The 22,132-nt window shown below is 51.9% G+C and overlaps 1 protein-coding gene across 3 annotated transcripts in view; it reads right to left on the reverse strand.

Annotated features, from left to right (window-relative positions):
- The window catches only part of DCDC2C (doublecortin domain containing 2C), an 80,335-nt gene extending 58,256 nt beyond the window's left edge, over positions 1-22,079 (reverse strand). For 2 of the 3 annotated variants that reach the window (XM_043604618.1, XM_043604619.1), the window contains exons 1-2: positions 13,043-13,093; positions 4,188-4,264 (exon numbers count right to left, since the gene is read on the reverse strand). In XM_043604618.1, the coding sequence (XP_043460553.1) occupies positions 4,188-4,264; positions 13,043-13,060 (95 nt within the window). In that variant the 5' untranslated portion in view covers positions 13,061-13,093. Of the gene's footprint in view, positions 1-4,187; positions 4,265-13,042; positions 13,095-21,730 lie in introns of those variants that run through there. The other variant, XM_043604620.1, reaches the window with a different exon arrangement.
- Positions 22,080-22,132: the final 53 nt, after the last annotated feature.

Consider the following 22,132-nt stretch of genomic DNA (forward strand, 5'->3'; position numbering starts at 1 on the left):
ATCCACTTTCTTTGCTAATGCGCTGTACCAAGGGGCTTCCAATCAATGCAGAAACCCCCTTCTCCCATATTTAAAATATTGCCCCAAAATAACCCTAGAAAAGAATGTTCTGCGCAAGTTATATTACAATGCATTTATGTGATATTATGCCCACAATAGATTTGCTACAATGTTTCCATCAATTGGTTTTCCTTATGCCGAAAGAATTCTTTCCAAACATGGGTCACTAATAATAATACAGGAAATAAATGTTTAAACAGGGTCATGTTGTGTTTTTGCTTAAATCTTTAAAGATACTTAATGTACACTCTTTACCTGAGTGTGGGGAAATAGGAACTCTTATGAACTGAATTGTGTCCGCCCCCCCCCCAAATTTTGGCATCTCTTGCAGACCTAAGACACACGCACATACACTGTGGCTGCAGCTCAAAGTGTGCACAGTCTTCCTCGGGGGCGAGTCAGTAACACAGACTGATGAGACGTCTGTGATCAATAACTATTGACCTATTCTTCCCACTTTGTGAAATCCAGCCCATGGAAACGAAACAGATTTACATGCAAAGATGTTTCCCATAGGATTATGTATAGAATCGAAAATATAAAACCAACCTGCATGTCCAGGTACCCAGGAATGTTACGTAAATCGTCGCACGGCCATACGATAATAAATTGTGCAGCAGTTTAAAATTGTTTATGCAGGATTTGCACTTACGGGGGGAAATGGTCAACTATAACGGATGCTGTAAAAAACACGACAGAAGGCACAAAGAGAACACTGAAGGTAAGCGTTCTTCAGGCCAGTGGCGGTTGTCCGAGGAGTCAGATAAGGGACGTTTATTTTATTCTTCACACTCTTGTAAGTTCCCACATTTATTTATAGTAAGAATGTAATTTTTAAAGACAAGGAAGGGAAGTAAGTGTTATTTCCAACTTAAAGATCAGGAAATTACAAGTTCAGAGGGCATGCGGGATGGAACACATCTCCCAAACTGAAGAACGAGCTAGACCCCTTGCTTTGCCCGGTTTCACAGATCAGACGGTCCATCCGCCACCCGACAGATGACCGACCCCACCTAAGTGCCCAAGAATGGTTTCCGGGGAGAGTCCGCCATGGAGCGGCAACGGACAGGCAGGAGCCCCCGAGCACTGGGCAAAAGCCAGGCGTGGTTAGATGAGGGAACGTCTGAAATTTGGAATGCTGTGTAGCCATAGTTTTAAAGCACAGCTTATCCACATGGGCTCCTATGGAACCACCTCCAAGATGCATCGTGTGGGGAGAAAAAAGAGGATACACAGAGGTATTTGTAGGATACATATGCTTGCCGAAGCCTGGATCTCCCAGCCTGTCTTACGAGGATACAAGGCCGGGGGTGGGGGGGGGGGCACTCACTTTGAACATAGAACTTTTAGAGCTGTATATGGCCATGGGCACAGATTTTTCGGGCCACAAAAAGACAGTTACATTTTTTTAAAAACTTGGAAATAAGAGAAGAAGTTAAAGGCATAAACCTACTACTCAACACTCCTTATAATGTGCTCATTGGGGTGTAATAGGAAATATTTTTAATTTTTTTGATGTTTATGTTGGAGAGAGAGAGAGAGAGGGACAGAGTGTGAGTGGGGGAGGGGCAGGGAGAGAGCGAGACACAGAATCCGAAAGAGGTTCCAGGCTCCAAGCTGTCAGCACAGAGCCAACACGGGGCTCGAACCCACGAACCGCGAGATCATGACCTAAGCCAAAGTCGGACGCTTAACCAACGGAGCCACCCAGGAGTCCCTAATAGGAAATATTTTAAATATTTCAAGTAGGACATATTTTAAATTCTTTACGATTTTTTTTTTTTTTTTGAGAGAGAGAGAAAGAGCAAGTGGGGGCAGGGCAAAGAGAGAGGGAGAGAGAGAATCCCAAGCAGGGCCTGCACTGACAGTGTGGAGCCCGATGCGGGGTTCGAACTCACAAAGCACAAGATCATGACCTGAGCTGAGATCAAGAATCAGACGCTTAACCGACTGAGCCCCCCAGGCGCCCCTCGAGTTTTTAAAACAGGAAATATTTTCAATTTTGTTTAAACAGGAAATAGCACAGAGATCTAGGAGCGGATCTTGGGTGACGATGATCCGCCATCACAACACCTGTCACGTCACAGCTTGCTTAGCGGCAGAAGCAGGACGTAAATCCGCGCCTCAGCCTCCACACTTCAAACCCACGTGGCCTCACCAGCTCCGTTCTGCGGAGACCCAGGCAGGCAGGGGAGTGCCGGGCTCCGGGTCCAAACTCAGCCGTGACCCCCCAGCACCCCGGCCCCCCCCATCTGTGAGGAAGGGAGAAACCACTTTCTCCCTTCAACATCGAAGCCTCCGGAACCCATCGCAACTGTTTTGTTTGCCCGTTTTTGCAGTTACAAGGTCTCCAAGCAAACATGATCAGGTCTTTGTAGAAAAGACACTGCGTTTGAATGGATATTTGGGTCCATCTAGTGGAATTTCTAGCACACCAATATGAAGGACGAGGCACAAGCTGCCGGGGGTAATGGTCTGTAACAGACAAAACTTGTCCGTCAAAATAAGTGAGAATCACTGATGTCTTGGCTCATGCCAAAAAAAAAAAAAAAAAAACCACGTAGGTTCTTTGCCAGGAAGGACCGTGAGATTTGTATACATTCTTCAGAAAGAGCTGCCCTTCACAAAATTTGGAAATGCTGTGCCTCCCGTCATGTCCAAGCAGCTCTCAGATTTGTAGAAGGTGCAGGGAAAGATCCCACCACGGAAGGCTGCGCCTTGCAGACACGTAAGGGGACGCATTTTACAGACGTGGTCGTCGAGGTTCGGAGGGGACGGGGAGGGGCCACGTTTGGCCAATAAACAGGGTGTGTTTCCTGCATCCTTCTGCTTCCCAGGCTGGGCTCTGACGAGTCTAACAGGGGGTGTGCGCCGAGGGGCCCTAGCCCTTCGCTGGGGGGCACGAGCGTGAAGGGCACCTGGTCAGGAGTGCGGGGGACGCCCGCTGGTGACCCTCAGACACGGTGAGCCCGCGCCTCTGCGAAGCCCACTGACATTCTGTCCACCGGGAGCAGAACGTGGTGAGAGGAGGGTGCGATCTCGCTCACGTCAGAGATTTCAACCTGTAAAGTATTAAAACCTCCCAATATAGGAAGGATTTGGAGAGTCTCTGCTCCGTGACCAGCCTTGGACGGGTGTCCTGGAGCTGTCACTTGGGGGCTCTCACCACCCCTGGAGGTGTCACTGGGGGGGCCCTCACCACCCCTGGAGGTGTCACTGGGGGGGCCCTCACCACCCCTGGAGGTGTCACCGGGGGGCCCTCACCACCCCTGGAGGTGTCACCGGGGGGCCCTCACCACCCCTGGGCGGGGGGGGGGGGGGGGGGTAACGTCAGGAAGCCAGTTCAGAAAGATGAGGTATGTGACCTCCACAAAGACGATGAGATGAAAATCCGGATTTGAACCCACGATGGTTTGAATCCAGCGTGTTGTTTCTACGGCCCCAGAACGTAAGGCAGACTGGCCCACAAAGCTGTCTCCATCAGCCCGGACGTACTGCCCCGGGCACCTCTACAGCTATAGCACCGGCTGTGGCTCCCAGGGCCACACTCCAGTCCTGCACCAACGCTTGAGCGGGAAGTGTGGTAACCCTACAGGTCTTTGCTCGTGGTGGGAAAATAACTTGTAAAGTGTCCTTTCCCCGTCCAGCAGCGACAACTGCTAGATGTTTTCTAAAAAGTGAAAAGCCTAAGACTAAATTCTGTGTGTGAGGCCCTCGCCCTTCCAGCCCCAAGTAAACTGTTCAACAGCCTGGCAACTGGATTGATTTCCAAAATCAAGGTTCAGAGAGAAGAAAGGATACACGGCACCTGAAAGGCTGAATCATACAGGTGTCCCTGTCGGAGAGAGAAGGAGAAGGGAGGAGAGGAGCACAGGAGGAGGGGAGGGAGCGGGGGGAGGAGGAGGGGAGGAGGGGAGAGGGAAGGAGAGAGGAAGAGGTGGGGAGGGGAGAAGGGGAGGAGGAGGGGAGGAGGAGGAGGAGGAGGAGCAAAGAGAGGAGGGGGAGGAGGGGGAGGAAGGGAGGAGGGAGGAGAGGAGGGGAGAGGGGGTGACGGCGAGTCTAACTGGAACTTTATCTTTAAGGAGCCACAGCAAGTAGTGATCTGTCGCCCGCGAGGCCTTACTCACTTGACGAGCCGGGACGTTCGCTGGAAGGTTTGCCACCTGGAAGGCACATTCAGGTCACAATGTACCACCGGTTTGATCTGCAAAAAGAAAAGGCAAGCCTCGGGACTCGGTGCAAACTGACAGCCAGTGGCTAAATACGGTTTGCCCAGCACCGCCCCCAAAACAGCAGCGCAGGGGGGCGGGAGGCCTTGCTAAGGGAGCACAGGGGAGGACCCAGGAAAGACTCCGGGGGAGCAGACTCCCTGCTGGGAGGGGCCGGGACTCCCAGACGCAGGGCAGGTGACCTCATGGGGACGGGGCGAGAGGGCTGTGAGTTCCGAGGCCGGAAGGTCGGGTGCGAGGGCGCGGAGCGCGGCGGCCGGGAGGTCACAGAAGTCCAGAGACACAGACGGGGCCGTTGTGCTGAGGACAGGCCAGCAGCTCGACCAGCAAGCTCCCGTGATGTGCTCCCCCGGCGCCCGGCTGGGCCAGACTGCGGCCCCAAGAACGGACGTGTGGCCCCTAAGTCAGCCCGTGGGGTTCCAGCTAGGACGTCCTGTGGCAGGGGACAACAGCCCCCCCCCCCTGCTCCCTGGACCCTTCTCTTTCCTGTGACTCCAACCTGGGGACTGAGCCGCCCCCCAGGGCCTGGTCAGCTTCAACCTCACACCCCCTGGGGCCCCGAGAGCGGGGAGGAGAAGGATGTCTGAGCCCTGCCACGGGAGTACTACTGTCGTCATTGACAGCCTGGGTGGGGCGAGATCAAGGCCACGGCCCCACACAGTCTCCAGGCCCCTCCATCACGGTGACCTCCTCTGAAAGCCGCTCCCCCGCTACGTTCCTTGTCTGTCCCACCTCTACAGGCTCCGCCCCTGAGACACCAGCCCCTCCCACCTCTAGAGGCTCCACCCTGACATACCAGCCCCTCCCACCTGTAGAGGCTCCGCCCCTGAGACACCAGCCTCTCCCACCTCTAGAGGCTCCACCCCGAGATACCAGCCCCTCCCACCTGTAGAGGCTCCGCCCCAAGATACAAGCCCCTCCCACCTCTACAGGTTCCGCCCCTGAGACACCAGCCCCTCCCACCTCTACAGGCTCCGTCCCTGAGACACCAGCCCCTCCCACCTCTACAGGCTCTGTCCCTGAGACACCAGCCCCTCCCACCTCTACAGGCTCCGCCCCTGAGACATCAGCCCCTCCCACCTCAGGAGACTCCACCCCTGAGACACCAGCCCCTCCCACCTCTACAGGCTCCGCCCCTGAGACACCAGCCCCTCCCACCTCTACAGGCTCCGCCCCTGAGACACCAGCCCCTCCCACCCCTAGAGGCTCTGCCCTGAGATACCAGCTCCTCCCACCTGTAGAGGCTCCGCCCCTGAGACACCAGCCCCCAACCTGTAGAGACTCCGCCCCTGAGACACCAGCCCCTCCCACCTGTAGAGGCTCCGCCCCTGAGACACCAGCCCCTCCTACCTCTAGAGGCTCCGCCCCTGAGACACCAGCCCCCCCTAACCTGTAGAGGCTCCACCCCTGAGACACCAGCCCCCCCCACCTGTAGAGACTCCGCCCCTGAGACACCAGCCCCTCCTACCTCTAGAGGCTCCGCCCCTGAGACACCAGCCCCTCCCACCTGTAGAGGCTCCGCCCCTGAGACACCAGCCCCCCCCCCACCTGTAGAGACTCCGCCCCTGAGACACCAGCCCCTCCCACCTCTAGAGGCTCCGCCGCTGAGTGAGACTCGGCATTCAGGGCCTACCTAGCCTCTCGTCACACCTGCTCCAGCACAGCGGGCACAGCGGTAGAGGGTGTCCCCCAGGGCCCCCGGTTGGGCCTCCCGGCCTGACCTGTCTGGATGTCCGGTCCCCCTCCACTCGCTGCCCCTGCCATGGTGCCCAGCTCATTTACACACAGAGACAGCCCAACCTGTGAGGTTAGCGCAGCTCTACTGAATCACCCCAGTGAGTGAAAGTATCTATAAAGTTCCTTCGCCAAGAATAACACCGACCCGCGTACCCGGGGTTCACCCTGGGGTGTAAGAGTGAGCTGCACGTACCCTTAACACGGGTGACAAGGTTTGGGCATCCCACGGTCTCCCCAGCACTATTTTTTAGATGAGGAGAGGAAAATGTGCTGTTCCGGGTCTTCTGAAGGAGAGGAGGAGGCAGCGTCCACGTGGGGCAGGTGGAGAAGGGTCAGGAGGACTGGGACTGAGCGGTGGAGAGCCCCTTCGGCGTCCTGCTGAGGGCCTGAGGCACCATTAGACGCAAGGGACAACTGGCCGAGAGGCACCGGGACAGCAGAGCGAAGCTGGGAGGCAGCCCGGTGGCTTTGGACTCGGACAGACCAGGGCTCACCTCCCAGCGCTCACTGTCCGTGACTTTGCCGGGACTGTCTCACCTCTGAGCTGCCATCTATGAACGCCTGCAGCGGGGACCATACACCTCGCAGGGTTTGGGGGAGAGAACGTTTTATAAAAGGCACAATGCCATACCTGCCACACAGGGATAGTCAATCCAATAAACATGAGTCTCCCAACACACAGAGACGCAGAGACGCGGAGAGACGGAGGTGGGGAGAGAATGGAGAGGGACAGACCACAGACCATCCGGCATCTCAGTCTCATCACGGCCCGGATAGAATCGCCGACTGTTCCCACAGCCCGCTGACCGTCCCCAGGCTTCCCGGTCTCAGGAACCGGTGCCAGCACAGACCCATGTGTTTAACCACAAGATCTGGGGACACCACTGTGTCGTCTCCTCCCTTACACCCTGCATCTCTCAATTCTGCCTCAAAACCGTATCCCCGGATGCGTTCACTTCTTGCTGCCCCCACCGCTGCCACACTGGCCCCGCGGCCCCATGTCTCCGCAGCTCGCCCCCCGGCCCCCACAGTCCCTTCCCCACAAGGAGCCACGGTCCTGGTAATCACCCGTCACGATGGGCTGCCCCCTGGCTTAGAACCCCAGTGGAGGAAACAGCGGCACACACCCGACAACCCCACCCCTCCCTACCTCCCCACGCCACAGCCCGCGTTTGCCTTCTTCCAAACATCAAGCTTGTTCCTGCACTAGACCTAGGGTCTGGAATGTTCTCCCGGGTCTTAGCACAGCTTGCCCTTTCTTGCATTAAGAAGTCAACTCAAAAACAGTTCCTCAGTGACCCTCCCCGACCAATATGGCCATCATAGCATGTAACACTGTCTAATATTTTTGTGTTTATTTATTTACTTATTATTGGTTCCTCCTCATAGAATCAAAGCCTCCTGAGAGCAGGGACCTCGGTCGTCATGTTCCACCAAGGACCCCACTGCCTGAACAATGAGCTGCCCACCGCAGGAGTTTGAGAAGTATGCCGTGAATATGGATGAATGAATGACGGATGAATAAATGATAAACGCTTCGGTGGCAGGTGATAAACAGCTCTGATACTCCAGGAGGAATCCTGGAAAAAGTGAGGTCACTGGAGATTGTGGTAATGCACACGTCCGTCCACTGTCACCCTCTTGTCACGTGGCATACAAAACTACTTTCTATATAGGAAATTATACACGCCTGCATACCGTTAGCCAAAAAACCAAAGCCGTATCAGCAATACCATGAATTTACTGACCTGGTTTATAACACAACAACAGAAATTATTCCCTGCAAAATTCTATGAAGGTACAACTACCCCAAGAAACAGCTTTCTGGCTGATGGCATAAAATTATGGAAACAGTGAGCTAATGGCTTTTTTTACGTGTTAATGATTCATTAACCCTGCTGTCACCTGCCTAATTAAATAACCCCAGCAATTAAATACATGATTCTGGATTTTTTTTTCCTGCATTTCACGTGATCTCCTAAGAAAGCACACGTGGCTTTCTGTCACTGCCCGACGGGGACGACAGGTTCCGACATGGTGTCTCACTCACCTGCCGAGAGGCTGAGGGGCTCAGTGGGCTTTCGGGCTCCGTAACCAACAGTCCGAGGTAATTAAACCAAATCCGCAGCAATGCCGGAAGACCCCCGAGGTAACCACAGCTGTGTTTCCCCGAGCGGCAGCTGTGGGTTACTGAACGCCTGCTCTGCGTCACACTACATTCGTGCCCAGTCCTCAAAACAACCGGGCAAAATACCCACATGGTGACCAATCAGAGCCACTATGCAATCTCCACAAGGACACACTGTCACTAAGTGTCCTGGCCATGACAGGCCATCAAAAATACCTGATGGTCGATTTTAGCCCATTGGGAATTGGAACCTATACCGGCGTGGCACTTGGGAGCCTGCGTCCGCGTCGTCCGCGATCCCAGCCCTGGTTCCACCACCGTCTCCTCACACCACCGTGAAGAGGTTGCTGTGCCCACACCCTCGTGTGTGAATGTGGATCCGCTTCCGGGAGGGACAGCGCCAGAGGAGATGACGCATCGCGAGGCGCTGAGCAAAACGCCAGAAATGAGTGAAGAGCTTTTGGCGGTTGTCATTGTTGTTGGCCTCCGAAGTCCTTGGTCTTTGCGCCCCATCGAGCCTCTCCAGCTACCCTCAGTGAACATCCTCCCAGCCTTTTCCGTGCAAAACTTCAAACCAGAAAGACTCAAGGGAGTTCTGGCACCGAGAAAAGACCTCGTCATGGAGCCATAAAGGGAGGATCTCATAATCAGCGAACGGCGCTCATGGGGGTCTGGAACGTGCAAGCTGAATTAACAGAGATGGCCCCTACGCCACTCGACAGTAGATGCTAAACACACACACACAGTCGCCACAGGTCACAGAAACCCTACGGAAGGCGCAGTGGGCTCCACATGGTTCATGTAATTCATTAGGGAAAAGGTCATCCTGGACCACCTCCGAAGTCACTTCATTCTGTGATCTTCTGAGTCAAAAAAATAAAAATAAAAAATCAGCGTCACTCTTTCCCCAAAACGGCCAAGAATCTCCCTAGGTTAGGCATTCTGGAGCAGTGTGCAAGGGACGGGAGGGAGAGCCAGGCCGATGCGAAGTCGCCCTTCATCCATCCCGGCACCGTTACCTGTAGAAATGGGGCAAATCTGGGCAAACCCTCAGCACCTTTGCAGCCCTCCCCCTGCGTTACACTGCATTGTACTCTCGAGGGGGACGTCAGGCACGTGTGTCCAACACATGGTTGGGGAGATGGGTTTTCGGCCTTCCTGGTCGTGATGAAAAAAAAGCAGAATCTAGGGGCGCCTGGGTGGCTCAATCAGTTAAGCGGCCGACTTCAGCCCAGGTCATGATCTCGCAGTCTGTGAGTTCGAGCCCCGCGTCAGGCTCTGTGCCGACAGCTCGGAGCCCGGAGCCTGCTTTGGATTCTGTGTCTCCCTCTCTCTGACCCTCCCCCGTTCATGCTTTGTTTCTCTCTGTCTCAAAAATAAATAAACATTAAAAAAAATTTTTTTTAAAAAGCAGAATCCATGAAATAGAAAACAGAACAAAGAAATCGAGAAACACAATGAAACCAGAAGTTGGTTCTTTGAGAAGATTGATCAAATTGATAAAACTGAACAGACTTGGCAAGAAAATACAGAGGAGACACAAATGACCAGGAATGGCAGGAATGAGGGAGGTCACATCACCAGAGGCCACAGATATTAGTTGGATAAGAGAACAACTTCATGCCAGTGGACAAATTAAATGGACATTTCAAAGACACAGGCTAGCAAAGTTTACTCAAGAAATAGACAATCTGAGGAGCCCTCTATCACCTCAGGCAGTTGGATTTGTAGTTAAAAACCTTCCCACAAAGACAACTCCTGGCCCAGCTGGCTCCACTGGTAAATTCTACCAAACACTTAAGGAAGAAACGACACCAAAACCAGAGAAAAACATTGCAAGGATTTAAAAAACTACAGACCAACATCCCTCCACGAACATAGTTGCAGAAATTCCAAACAAAATTTTAGCAAATAAAATCCAACAATAAAGAAAATGAACAAAATTTCATGAGTGAGATTTGTCCCAGGAATGCAAGGTTGAGTTAATAGTTGAAAATCCATCGGGGTGCCTGGGTGGCTCAGTCGGTTAAGTGTCCGACTTTGGATCAGGTCATGATCTGACCATGGGTTCGAGCCCCACGTCGGGCTCTGTGCCGACAGCTCGGAGCCTGGAGCCTGCTTCGGATTCTGTGTCTCCCTCTCTCTCTGCCTCTCCCCTGCTCACAATCTGTCTCTCTCTCTCTCTGTGTCTCAAAAATAAATAAACATTAAAAATATATAAAATAAAATATAAAATAAAATAAAATAATGACAAAGCAGAATGACTCAAAGATCTGCCGATAGCAAAGCTTAAATAATTATGATAGATTCACACGATGAAGTTATTAAAACATGTTGCAGAAGACCATCTACTGAATGAGATAATGGTCACAAAATATAGTAAATAAAAAGCAGATTAGAAAATAGTGAGCATTGACGGGTCCCAATTCTGCAGACATATATACACGTATGTACGCATGTACTGTGTGTGTGTGTGCTTCTGTGTATACCTACTTGCTACGTGTGCATAAAAAAGCACCTGGAAACAGACATGACAGAGTCAGAGCGCTGACCTTTGAGGGGTATTGTGGATGACCCCCGTTCTCTTCATGGAGTTATCTGCACAGCATCTTGGCATTTTTTTCTCAATAAGGACTCCTTTCATAATCAGATTTTTTTAATGAAAAAGTGTATACTCCTAAAGAAAAATTACAGAACTCTTTGGGGCGACTACAGTCCCATCGGTGTGAGGACACAGAGGTCCCCACTCCAGAGCACTTGCTATCAGGCACCTCGCCTAACATTTCTGATCAAAGCCTCCTCAGCTGGAAAGCAAGGGGGGCTGACAACATAACCTGGAAGCTGCCTTCCTGTCCCCCAGGGCTAACTGCTCGTTCTAATCGTAGCGCCGAAATGCACTCAGGGTACGCGTAGACTGAACTTGAGGGGAACTTCTCAGAATCGTTGCTTACTCCCGTGCCTGCCCCACCTGGAGATGGGAAAGCAAGTGCCCGGGTGTTAAGAATAATCATACACCATGCCCACTCTGTTTACTAAGGTGACCCTGACATTCAGTCACTGAGGGAATTGTTTCTTTTTTTTTTTTTAACTTTATTCATTTTTGACAGACAGAGCATGAGCGGAAGGGGCAAAGAGAGAGGGAGACACAGAATGGAAAGCAGGCTCCAGGCTCTGACCTGTCAGCACAGAGCCTGATGCGGGGCTCGAACCCACGAACTGCAAGATCATGACCTGAGCCGAAGTCTGACACTCAACCGACTGAGCCAGCCAGGCGCCCCTGGAGTTGTTTCTTATTGGAGACTTGCCCGCCTGCCCTTGGCAACTTACAGTAGAAGGTAGGGACGTATGACCTGACTCATCGCGCTGCCCTGAAATGCAGACTCTGAGGAGACAGCTAAATGCTCTGCAGGCTGGTGCTGGAGCTCCAGGGCTGTCCTTTACTGGAACTCGGGTGCAGATTCAAGGGCACACTAAACCCTGCTTCTCTAAACTGTGGAGGAAGAGGGCCAGCACTGATCTCTTTCTGGAACATTATGCATATTTCACCATTCGGTCCTCACACCGGCTCACGGAGGAGAAAACAAGAATACCAAAACCGGAGGTACCAGGGTGGCTCAGGACGAAGTGCCCAACTCTCGATTTCATCTCAGGTCATGATCTCACGGTTCATGGGATCGAGCCCTGCATCAGGCTCTGCGCTGGCAACACGGAGCCTGCTTGGGATTCTCTCTCTCCCTCTCTCTCTGCCCCTCCCCTTCTCTCTCTCTCTCTCTCAAAAATAAGCATTAAAAAAAAATAATACCAAAAGCACCACTTAGAGAATAACCTCAAAAATCTCCTCTTTGAAATACCCAACAAAATGACAAGTCCATTTTTTAAGAAAATTGTACATATTATATTATGTTATTAAATATATGATTCATATTTATACCATATATGATATATAATAAATATAATATTATGGATATTATATACTAATAATATATAGTAAATATATTATTATATTTACATATTATATTATATAACCTTCTAAATCATATTATAGTCTAAATATCAGCAGGATATCTTGCTTAAAACTTAGCAATTTTTGTTGCTTATTTTAAAAGGTGGATCTCTTATTTTTTTTATTTTTTTAACATTTATTCATTTTTGAGAGATGAGAGAGACAGAGCACGAGCAGGGGAGGGGCAGAGAGAGAGGGAGATGCAGAATCCGAAGCCAGCTCCAGACTCTGAGCTGTCAGCCCAGCACAGAGCTCGACACGGGGCTCGAACCCGTGAACCGTGAGGTCATGACCTGAGCTCAGGTCCGACGCTTAACGGACTGAGCCAGCCAGGTGCCCCAAAAGCTGGATCTCTTTTATACATATTAAATGGAGTTTTTGGGTTTTGTTTTTTTTTTTTTTTGGCTAAGAACCAGGTGATGTGAACAGAGCAAGAAAAGGTTCCACACTACAGAGCTTTCAAATGTGTATCAAGCACAAAAATGTTGAGAACTTGGGGCAAATCTTTAAATTGAGCATTATAATTAGCTTCAACGTTATGTAAATTAAAATAGCTTTTCCTGACACCCATCTTTCCAAATCCCCTGTAACAAAAGAAAAGTGAAAAGTTTCAGTAAATAATTGCACAGTGTGTCACAGATGACTATCTTTCTAACCGTGGTCTTAGGGTATTTTTCCTGACTTCCGTCACATTAGTTACTTAGGGGCTTCGACAGGTATGACAACCCCTCACAGTGGATTCGGGTTTCCAGGGCAACGGGCCTTTAGAGGCATTCCCTACAAAATGCTAGTCTTCTAAAAGTGACATTATTCAACAGTGGCATTCGGACTTTTCCCGGACCATCCAATTTATCCCACCGTTAGTCATTAGCACCGAACACTTACTTCCTTCAACTTGCTCATCTTTCCAGGTTTCCTGGGAACTATGTGAATATAACTGCAAAAGAAGAAAGAAAGACCTAATTAGAAAGTAAATAATTTAGATGGGAAATGTGAGCCTCTTCAGAGAGGACTCCTTCTCAGCACTCGGACCTGCAAATCCACAGCAACTTGAAACTGAAGTCAAGAGTGCCACAGTCTTCCGTCGACATAGAACAGCAGTGTCACGGTGGGACATTACGGACGGTGTCCCACTGGCTGCCGTCGGCATGGCCCATGGGACACTGTCACCTGAATGGCACTCTCCTATAATGTTATTAATCAAAAAGGGACCCGAGTCATCATTTATTCCACTTTCTTTTCTACCAGGTCACGGAAGGGCCCAGAAATGAGCTCATCAGAGTCCCACAGATTGGCCAGAGTCAGAGCAGAGTCCCCCACCCCCCCTTGCAGCTCATCACCACCTGCACTGTCCCCTCCTGTCACACAGAATTACATCCGTGTCCCCATTCTGCCCAACAGTGAACACCGGAAAAAGCCACCAGAAGAGCACGGGTGGGAGTCCGGCTAATACAATTCCTGGCACTTGGGGGCTTTTGGAGAGCCCTCCATATGCCTCAAAAATAGAACAGATGTTTTTTCATGATAATAAATAATTTGGTATCTTTCAAGGTTTCTTCCTGATTAAAAAAAAAAATTACATTTGAGTTTGCTGCTGTTTGTGACAGTTTTACAAGATTCAGAGAAGTGTTGCCTACATTGGCAGCTGGAAGGAAAAAGGAAGTAAGAAATATTCAGTAGAGCCCAGAGTCCCAAGCCAGGTGCCCACAGAGGCCAGACGGGCAGCGAGGACGCTTGCCCAGGGCAGCATCTGGGGGGAGGGGGGCGCTGCAGGGCGCAAGGACCCCTCCCGTCCTGGGTGAACACCTCCCACAGCCCCAGGGCACAGTTTCCACGCGACAATGCAGACAACTAAAAACTTAGTCCTTCCGAACAGTCAAATCCTCCATTTTTTTCCAATTAAACTAAAACTCTATACTATTCCAGGAACTCCCTCATTGCAAAATGTCCAGCCAATTCACATCTTTGAAAACTGTGATCCAAACTAAACAAGGCAGCGCTCGGGCCCCCCGGCTCACCACCTCCGCCGGCCCTTCCGTGAGCTCTTCCGGTTTTAAGCCCCCGCATTCCGTGTTTGATTGTGAACATCAATCCCCAAACGAGACAACTTATTGCATCAGTAAACGGAAACAAAAAGCAAAAATAAATGCGGAAACACTAGGCGTCAAAAGATCCAGCAAAGAACGTAAAATGCTGTTTGTTTCCATGCTGCATCCCAAAGGACGCATAAATAGAACAGAAAGAGGGGTTAAGTACTTCCTCAGAGTCTCCAGGCCGGGCGCTTGGAGAAGGCGTTGGTGGGGCGTGGGTTTCCCCGGGTTGGGCAGGGGGGGGGGGGGCAGGCTCCTGGCGTAGAGACTGGACGTTCGTGTGCAGCACCCTCCTTGCTGCTTCCGGAGAATAAAGGAAAGGAGGAAGCCGGCCACGAGAGTCAGGCCAGGCATCTGCAAGTGCTGCGTCCACAACATTCTCACAGCACCACTCGGGCTGTGACGCCACACCGCAGGTGAGCTAAGCCCATTTCGGTGGTGAGGACACCAGCCCCAGCAAGCTTATTCCATGTGCTCAATGCTACTGAGATAAGGAAAGGCCAGGATGCACTTCAACCCAGTTCAACCTTCTTCTGTCCCTGAGACCACGTTCCTGCTCCTCTGTCCTGTTCCTGCCACCTGCTATCCCCGGCGTCCAAATGGGTGGCAAGGAGACACGAGGAAAGTTGGGGTGCAGGCAAACTACGATAGTGTTATCGAAAGGGCCTTTGCCTCGTACCTCAACTGCAAACTCATAAGGCAAAGAGAGACCATTCCTGGGGCAATCCAAACCCTTCGGGGTCTCCCCCAAACTTGCACACACACCCCTGCACACGCACAATGCCCTGGTTTACAGTTTGTGTGTGTGTGAAGATGGCTCTCTCCTCAAAAAGAATCATGAGTTCTAAGCTTTACAGGACGTCTTTAAAGTAATGTTTAGCCTATAACGTTTTGTTCTATGGAGGAAAAAATCATGTTCTTCATCTCAGATTAATTCACTCCAGAAAATGTGAGAGATGCTTGAGTAATGATTGGATTTTATATCCAGCTAGATCTGATGGGGTTTGTCTCTTCAGTGTGGTGTTCTGCAGCCGTTGTTTCTAGAAGAGCCCCAGGATGGCTGATACGTCATCAGGTCTCACCGCAAAGTTCACTTGCCCGTGGCACAGTTAGAAGATTATTTGCTGGAGAAAATTAATTTTAATTGCTCACTGGCTCGGTAATTACAGGATATAAACTCCAACCAGCACCAGCGTACCGATACCAGCAGAAATCAAGCCAAAATATTTCCCAGAGCTGCATTCACCCGCGTCTGGGTGCTGATTTCATGATTCCTTGAGCTAAACAGTGGTGGAGACGGTGAGGTCTAAACATCACTCCGTGATCATCGTCACATGCAAACGGCACCCATCCACACGCAGCCCCGAAGCCACACGGATGACGCCAGACAACCGAGGCTTTGGCCACATGACAGCCCCCGTCTGGCCTCTGCTCTCCCGTCGCTGGACTGGACCACGCCGCCTCCCTCCCGGAAAACAACAACAAACACTAAGAGATCGGGGAAGAGAAACGCCTCAACGTCTCCATATTTCGGCCACGCGTCCAAAGAATTTCAGACACACCGTGCAAGTTTCCCTACTGAAGCAGCGGTCTAACAGGGTCTCTTAGAAAACGCCTCTCCCCACAAGACAGAACAGAGAGGAGCACGCGCTGAACAAGTTCCGGGCATGTCCACCTGTGCTGCCCCTGCCCCAGCTTCCTTCCTCGTCAGCTTACAGGAAAGACACATGTGATTTTCGCCAGGAAGCGTTTGGGCGGGAAAGTTAAGCGCTTTTCATTATACGTGCATTGAAAAGGACTCTAAAGTCAACTTTAGTAGGAATATCTTCTTCTCTTGTTGGAAAGCAACACTGAATAAGGATTCTAGTGGGAAATCGGAATTCAGCACATGCAATGTCTAAGCCTGTTTGGGCTGTGGTAGCAGAGATACCCCAGACCCAGTGGCTTAAACAACAAACATTTATTCCTCATGGTTCTGGAGGCTGGGAGGCTGGGATCAGGTACCAGGGTGAGTGGGTTCCAGTAAGGACCTTCTTCCTAGTTCACAAATGGCTGCCTTCTTGCTGGGTCCTCACGTGGTGGAAAGGGTAAGGCGCTCTCTGGGGTCCCTTTCGTAAGGACATGAATCCCCTTCATGACCGTTTCACTGCCATGACCTACTCAGCTCCCAAAGGCCCTACCTCCAAATAACCACACGGGGGATTAGGTTTCAACGTATAAATTTCAGGAAGACACAATAATTCCATTTACAGCCCAGTTAGAGTTATGTATAACCTAATATGTAACTAACCCTGAAAAACATCATCACAAAATCAAACATCTACAAAGGGCTATCTGTGTTCTTGTCAGCGAGTTCTCACACACAACAGGATTATCACCGTAATAAATTCAAATCTAAAACGTCGTGGCATTAATCCAATACCTCTTAGCAATTCGGGTGTCTGTGGATTAAGATTTTCCTTCAAAAACAAGAGGAGGTTAAATTTGCATCTTTGCAATGCCATTAAGAATTCGGATCACAGGGGCGCCTGGGTGGCGCAGTCGGTTGAGCGGCCAACTTCAGCCAGGTCACGATCTCACAGTCCGTGAGTTTGAGCCCCGCGTCGGGCTCTGGGCTGATGGCTCAGAGCCTGGAGCCTGTTTCCGATTCTGTGTCTCCCTCTCTCTCTGCCCTTCCCCCATTCATGCTCTGTCTCTCTCTGTCCCAAAAATAAATAAACGTTGAAAAAAAATTAAAAAAAAAAAAAGAATTCGGATCACAGGCCAGCTTCCTCATAAAATTACACTATCTGGGCGGTCCCCCCAAACTCCCATGACTGGCTGAATTTGGGGTGTCTCTGGGCAGAGAGCACTGTCGGCACGTGGAGAAGGAGCACAGGAGCCCTCTCCGGAGAATCTCACCTTCACCTCAGCCCTCCAGGAGGTTCCTCAAACAAAATCCACATAAAAGGAGTCACTCGCAGTCCGAAAGTAAACGAACAAGGAGGTTACTATCTCAGCTGAGAGAAACCAGCTGAAATAACAGAAAACAGAAACATGTTTCCGAGACCAGCATCACGGACGCAGAAAGACAGAATTTCAAGAACAGCCAAGCCTGACGGTACATGCAGGACCAAGAACACTGAAGAATGACACAGATTATTGAAAAAGAACCAGACAGAAGTTTATTTATTTATCTATCTATTTATTTACTTTTAAAGTTTATTTTTATTTATTCTGAAAGAGAGATAGAGAGCAAGCAGGGAAGGGGCAGAGAGAAGAAGACAGAATCCCAAGCAGGCTCTGAGCCGTCAGCACGGAGCCCAGTGTGGGGCTCGATCCCGTGACCCGTGAGATCATGACCCGAGCCGAAATCAAGAGTCAGACGCTTAACTGACCCAGCCACCCAGGTGCCCCAGATAGAATTTTTAGGAATAAAAAAAGTAAACAATTTAAGTTGAAAACCCAGTGAACAGGTGGATAGCATTTTATACACAGCAGAAAAATTAGCCAAAAGATCCGTGTGATCTGTGTGAAGGACCTAAGTGCAGCACAAAGGTAAAAGGGAGAAATTCAGGACCGAGTGGTGGACTCTTGGAGGTTACTGTCAATCATAAAGGCCAACCCACATGGACCCTGACACAGAAAGCACAGAGAGCATAAGACAGAGGCATCCTCTGAAGACAAAATGGCTGATGAAAGTTACCACACCAGACTCATGAGAATTCAATCAATCTGCACTTGGACGTACCATTTAAACACAATACACTGAGGTCAAAGAAAATGAATTTTAAGCAGCCAGAAAAGATAAAGTATTACTTTCAAATATGCAAATAATGATAGCAGACTTCTCATCAGCAAACTCGAAGTCAGAAGACAATAGAAAACCACCTTCCGTGGCCTGAAGGACACCGCTATCCACAGAACCATAGGATCATATGTCCAATAAAAATATACATGAAGAACAAGGGCCAGAAGGCTTCCCCCCCGGGAACCATGGGCTAAGCAACTCTGATCAACCTGTCCACTAAAAACTAATAAAATGAAAACATCTTCTTGAAACATAAGACATCTAACAGGATAATATCTGAGCAATCGCCAGGCCAAGATCCAGGAAATAAAGGGAATCCAAAGACGTGAGCTTGATCCCTGGGGCCACTTTAGCCCAGGGGTTACTCTTGACTATGGACAGAGTTGTTGAACCACATCCTGGACAGGCTGTGTGGCCAACAGGCGGAAGTACATGCTCAGGACACAGCAGAGGCCGTGGCTGCTTCTGAACTACCCCTCTTTGTGAGCCGGGACCCCAATTGGGTCCATCCTGTCTCCCAGCCACGTGGGTGGCCCAAAGCATCTCACATTCTGAAGCTGTATGAAGGTACTCCCGAACCTTCCCGAGCAGGTATCTGGCCAAAGCCCACAACAATCAGCTTTGGCCAAAGAGAAAATCACCCTAGACTTCAAATTATTTCTGCAAATGAGTTTTGAAAGTCACATCCAGCACAGACAAATAGGCAGATAGAGAGAAAAGACAGCAGACAGAGAACCAGCAGTAACAACATACTTTGGAGTTTCAGCCTGGCTCCCTCCTGGATCACTCCTGCTGGGAAGACCGGGCAGTAAGTCACCTACGGAGAGGATCCCACAAGGAGGAAGCTCCCTGCCTCGGCACCAGGAAGCACCCGCCCCAGTCAGGCCTTCAGATGACGGTAGCCAGCATGCTGACTGCAACCCCACGAGCGCCTCTGAGCCAGAACCACTCAGATAAGCTGCTCTTGAATCCCCGATCACAGGGACTGCACGATAATAAAGTTGTTTTAAGCCAATACGCTTGGAGTGATTGGTTATGCAGCAACAGATAGCTAATGCACCCTCCTAGAGAGAATCTTACCCGTACGCACCGGAAGACATGGAAAAGAATGTTTACAACAGTGTTGTTTATTTTAGCATAAAATTAAGAGCAACCCAAATTATCCATCAATAGATCGGACAAGTAAGGATGTTTTAGTCGATGCAAATAACATGGTGGTAAAAGTGATTGCCCTACGGCTACACTACTGACGTGAATGAGTCTCACGGCACATTATCGTGTGAAAAAGCACCAACAGAAAAGTATGTACAATGTAATTGCATTTATATAAAGTACACAACCATAAAATGTTGAAAAATCTGTCCTTGGGGAATGAATTTTTATAAAAGGATGATTATTACAAAATAGTGATTACCAGTGGAAAAAAGGCTGGAGGCGACAGGTTTTAAAACACTGGCCACGCTCTTTCTTAATCCACACTGTGGTTTACACAGAGTTTTGCTTAAACTGTACACAGAATTGTATATACTCCTGTATGAGCTGTGCACAGAAGTGTATACATTCCTGTATCTACAGTACCTTTCACAGTACAAGGAATGGGGTCAGCAGCAGTGTAAATAAAGACAATATATCTCTGAAAGGCAGACACAGGAAAGAGGTCAGGAGCTCACGGAGGAGGAGAAACAACTTTCCCCACTTGCATTTTGTAAAGGAAGCCTTTCCGGAGGTCCTGAGCCTAAAACAGAATCTGTCACAGTGGTGACCCCTTTCTCTTCTGTGCCGACTTGTTTCTTATGTCCCCCAAAACAGACATTGCAAAAGCTCTCACAGCCTGTGCAGCCCCCAGACACTACGCCGTGGCAAGAAGAGAACAGGAGCCTGACTCTCGCGTTGCAAAGACATTTGTATGATGACAGGTACAAAGAAAGTTTAGAGAAACTGCTGAGGGGACCGGAGTACCCTCGAGAAGAAAACAGAACTGTGCTGTATCACCCCGGGCGCAATAAGATCTCAGAGATTGTGGCGGGAGTCAGGGGCTCAACAAAAACGAATCAAACGGACGTCTTGGGCAGACACCATCCAGTGCAACTAACAAGCTGAATGTGGCCAATTTCCTGCGTGTGCCCACAGGCGCATCTCTCCAGGACAGTTCACGCCCCTCCCAGCCCCCGTCCCGATCTCAGCAGACACTGGGGAGGGGATTTCTTTGCTGCCCATGGACTTTCACAGAGTCTGTACACAGTGTGTGCTGGGATTCCGGAGATCACGGGCACAACACGTGTCCTCTGCAGGGTCACAGTCTAGCAAGAGACACCGCCAGGAGACGCATGGATTACACGGCTGAGCAAGTGCCTTCCTAGGAGAGTGAGTGAGCCTCCGGGTAGTCAGAACACCAGGCTGGGGCAAGCCGTGCAGGGGGTGACTGGGGGCTGGTTCCTGCCCCCCAACCTGCTTCCCCCGACTTCCTGGGCGTGGCTAACTCCCTTTATTCTTCCAGATCCTTGGGCCAAGGTGGCCTTTCCAGAGAGGCCTGCCCTCTTGGCCACAGCCCGCCCACTCCTCGTCCCCACGTCCCTTCTGACTCTAACGGAAGACGTGCTGACAGGAGGTGAACGCCAGCCCTGCCTGTGGCCAGCGGGGTAGAGCGGGCTGTGGGCACAGGGCGGCTGAAGGCAGAGGTGGGCTGAAGGCACAGGTGGGCTGAGGGCACAGGGGGGGCTGAGGGCACAGGTGGGCTGTGGGCACAGGTGGGCTGAGGCCACAGGTGGGCTGAGGGCACAGGGGGGCTGTGGGCACAGGTGGGCTGAGGGCACAGGGGGCTGAGGCCACAGGTGGGCTGAGGGCACAGGGGGGCTGAAAGCACAGGGGGGCTGAGGGCACAGGTGGGGCTGAGGGCACAGGTGGGCTGTGGGCACAGGTGGGCTGTGGGCACAGGTGGGCTGAGGGCACAGGGGGGCTGAGGGCACAGGGGGGCTGAAGGCACAGGTGGGCTGAGGGCACAGGGGGGCTGAAGGCACAGGTGGGCTGAGGCCACAGGTGGGCTGAGGGCACAGGGGGGCTGAGGGCACAGGGGGGCTGTGGGCACAGGGGGGGCTGAGGGCACAGGTGGGCTGAGGGCACAGGGGGGCTGAGGGCACAGGGGGGCTGAGGGCACAGGTGGGCTGTGGGCACAGGTGGGCTGAGGGCACAGGGGGGCTGAGGGCACAGGTAGGCTGAAGGCACAGGGGGCTGAGGCCACAGGTGGGCTGAGGGCACAGGTGGGTTGTGGGCACAGGTGGGCTGAGGGCACAGTTGGGGCTGAGGCCACAGGGGGGCTGAGGGCACAGGTAGGCTGAAGGCACAGGGGGCTGAGGCCACAGGTGGGCTGAGGGCACAGGTGGGTTGTGGGCACAGGTGGGCTGAGGGCACAGTTGGGGCTGAGGCCACAGGGGGGCTGAGGGCACAGGTAGGCTGAAGGCACAGGGGGCTGAGGCCACAGGTGGGCTGAGGGCACAGGTGGGCTGAGGGCACAGGTGGGTTGTGGGCACAGGGGGGCTGAGGGCACAGGTGTCGGGGCTGTGGGCACAGGTGCACTGGGAGCATCGCCGAACTCGCCGGGTCACCGCTCGCGGATGGCGACAGGTGCACCGCGGCGCTCGGCGGGTCAAGGCGCGGAGGGCAGCTGGCCACGCAGGGAAGGGGGGCCGCACTCACTCCAGCTTCTTGAAGGGCTCGCGGCCGGCCGCCACGTACTTGCCGCCTGCCTGCAGCGCCTGCAGCTCGCGCACCGGGTGCCCGCGTGTGGGCGTGAAGAGGCGCCGCACGCCGAACGGCACGTCCACCTGCTGGGTCAGCTGCTCCAGCAGCGCCTCGAAGGTGGGCACGCAGCGCCGCGGCACCACCAACCTCCGGGCCACGAAGAACGCGTCCCCGTTGCGGTACACCAGAATTGTCTTGGCCGGCGTCGTGTCCACCAGCACGTGTGGCCTGCGTGTGCCCATGGCCCCGCCGTCGAAGGGCCACCGGCCACCGCCCGCTGCGCTCCAGCCGCGGGGCACCCAGGGCGTGGGCGCGGGGACCGCGGGGCAGCTCCCTGCCGGTGCTGACGCGACCCGG

Source organism: Prionailurus bengalensis, chromosome A3 (genome assembly GCF_016509475.1).
Source record: "Prionailurus bengalensis isolate Pbe53 chromosome A3, Fcat_Pben_1.1_paternal_pri, whole genome shotgun sequence".
In the NCBI taxonomy this organism is placed as follows: domain Eukaryota; kingdom Metazoa; phylum Chordata; class Mammalia; order Carnivora; family Felidae; genus Prionailurus; species Prionailurus bengalensis.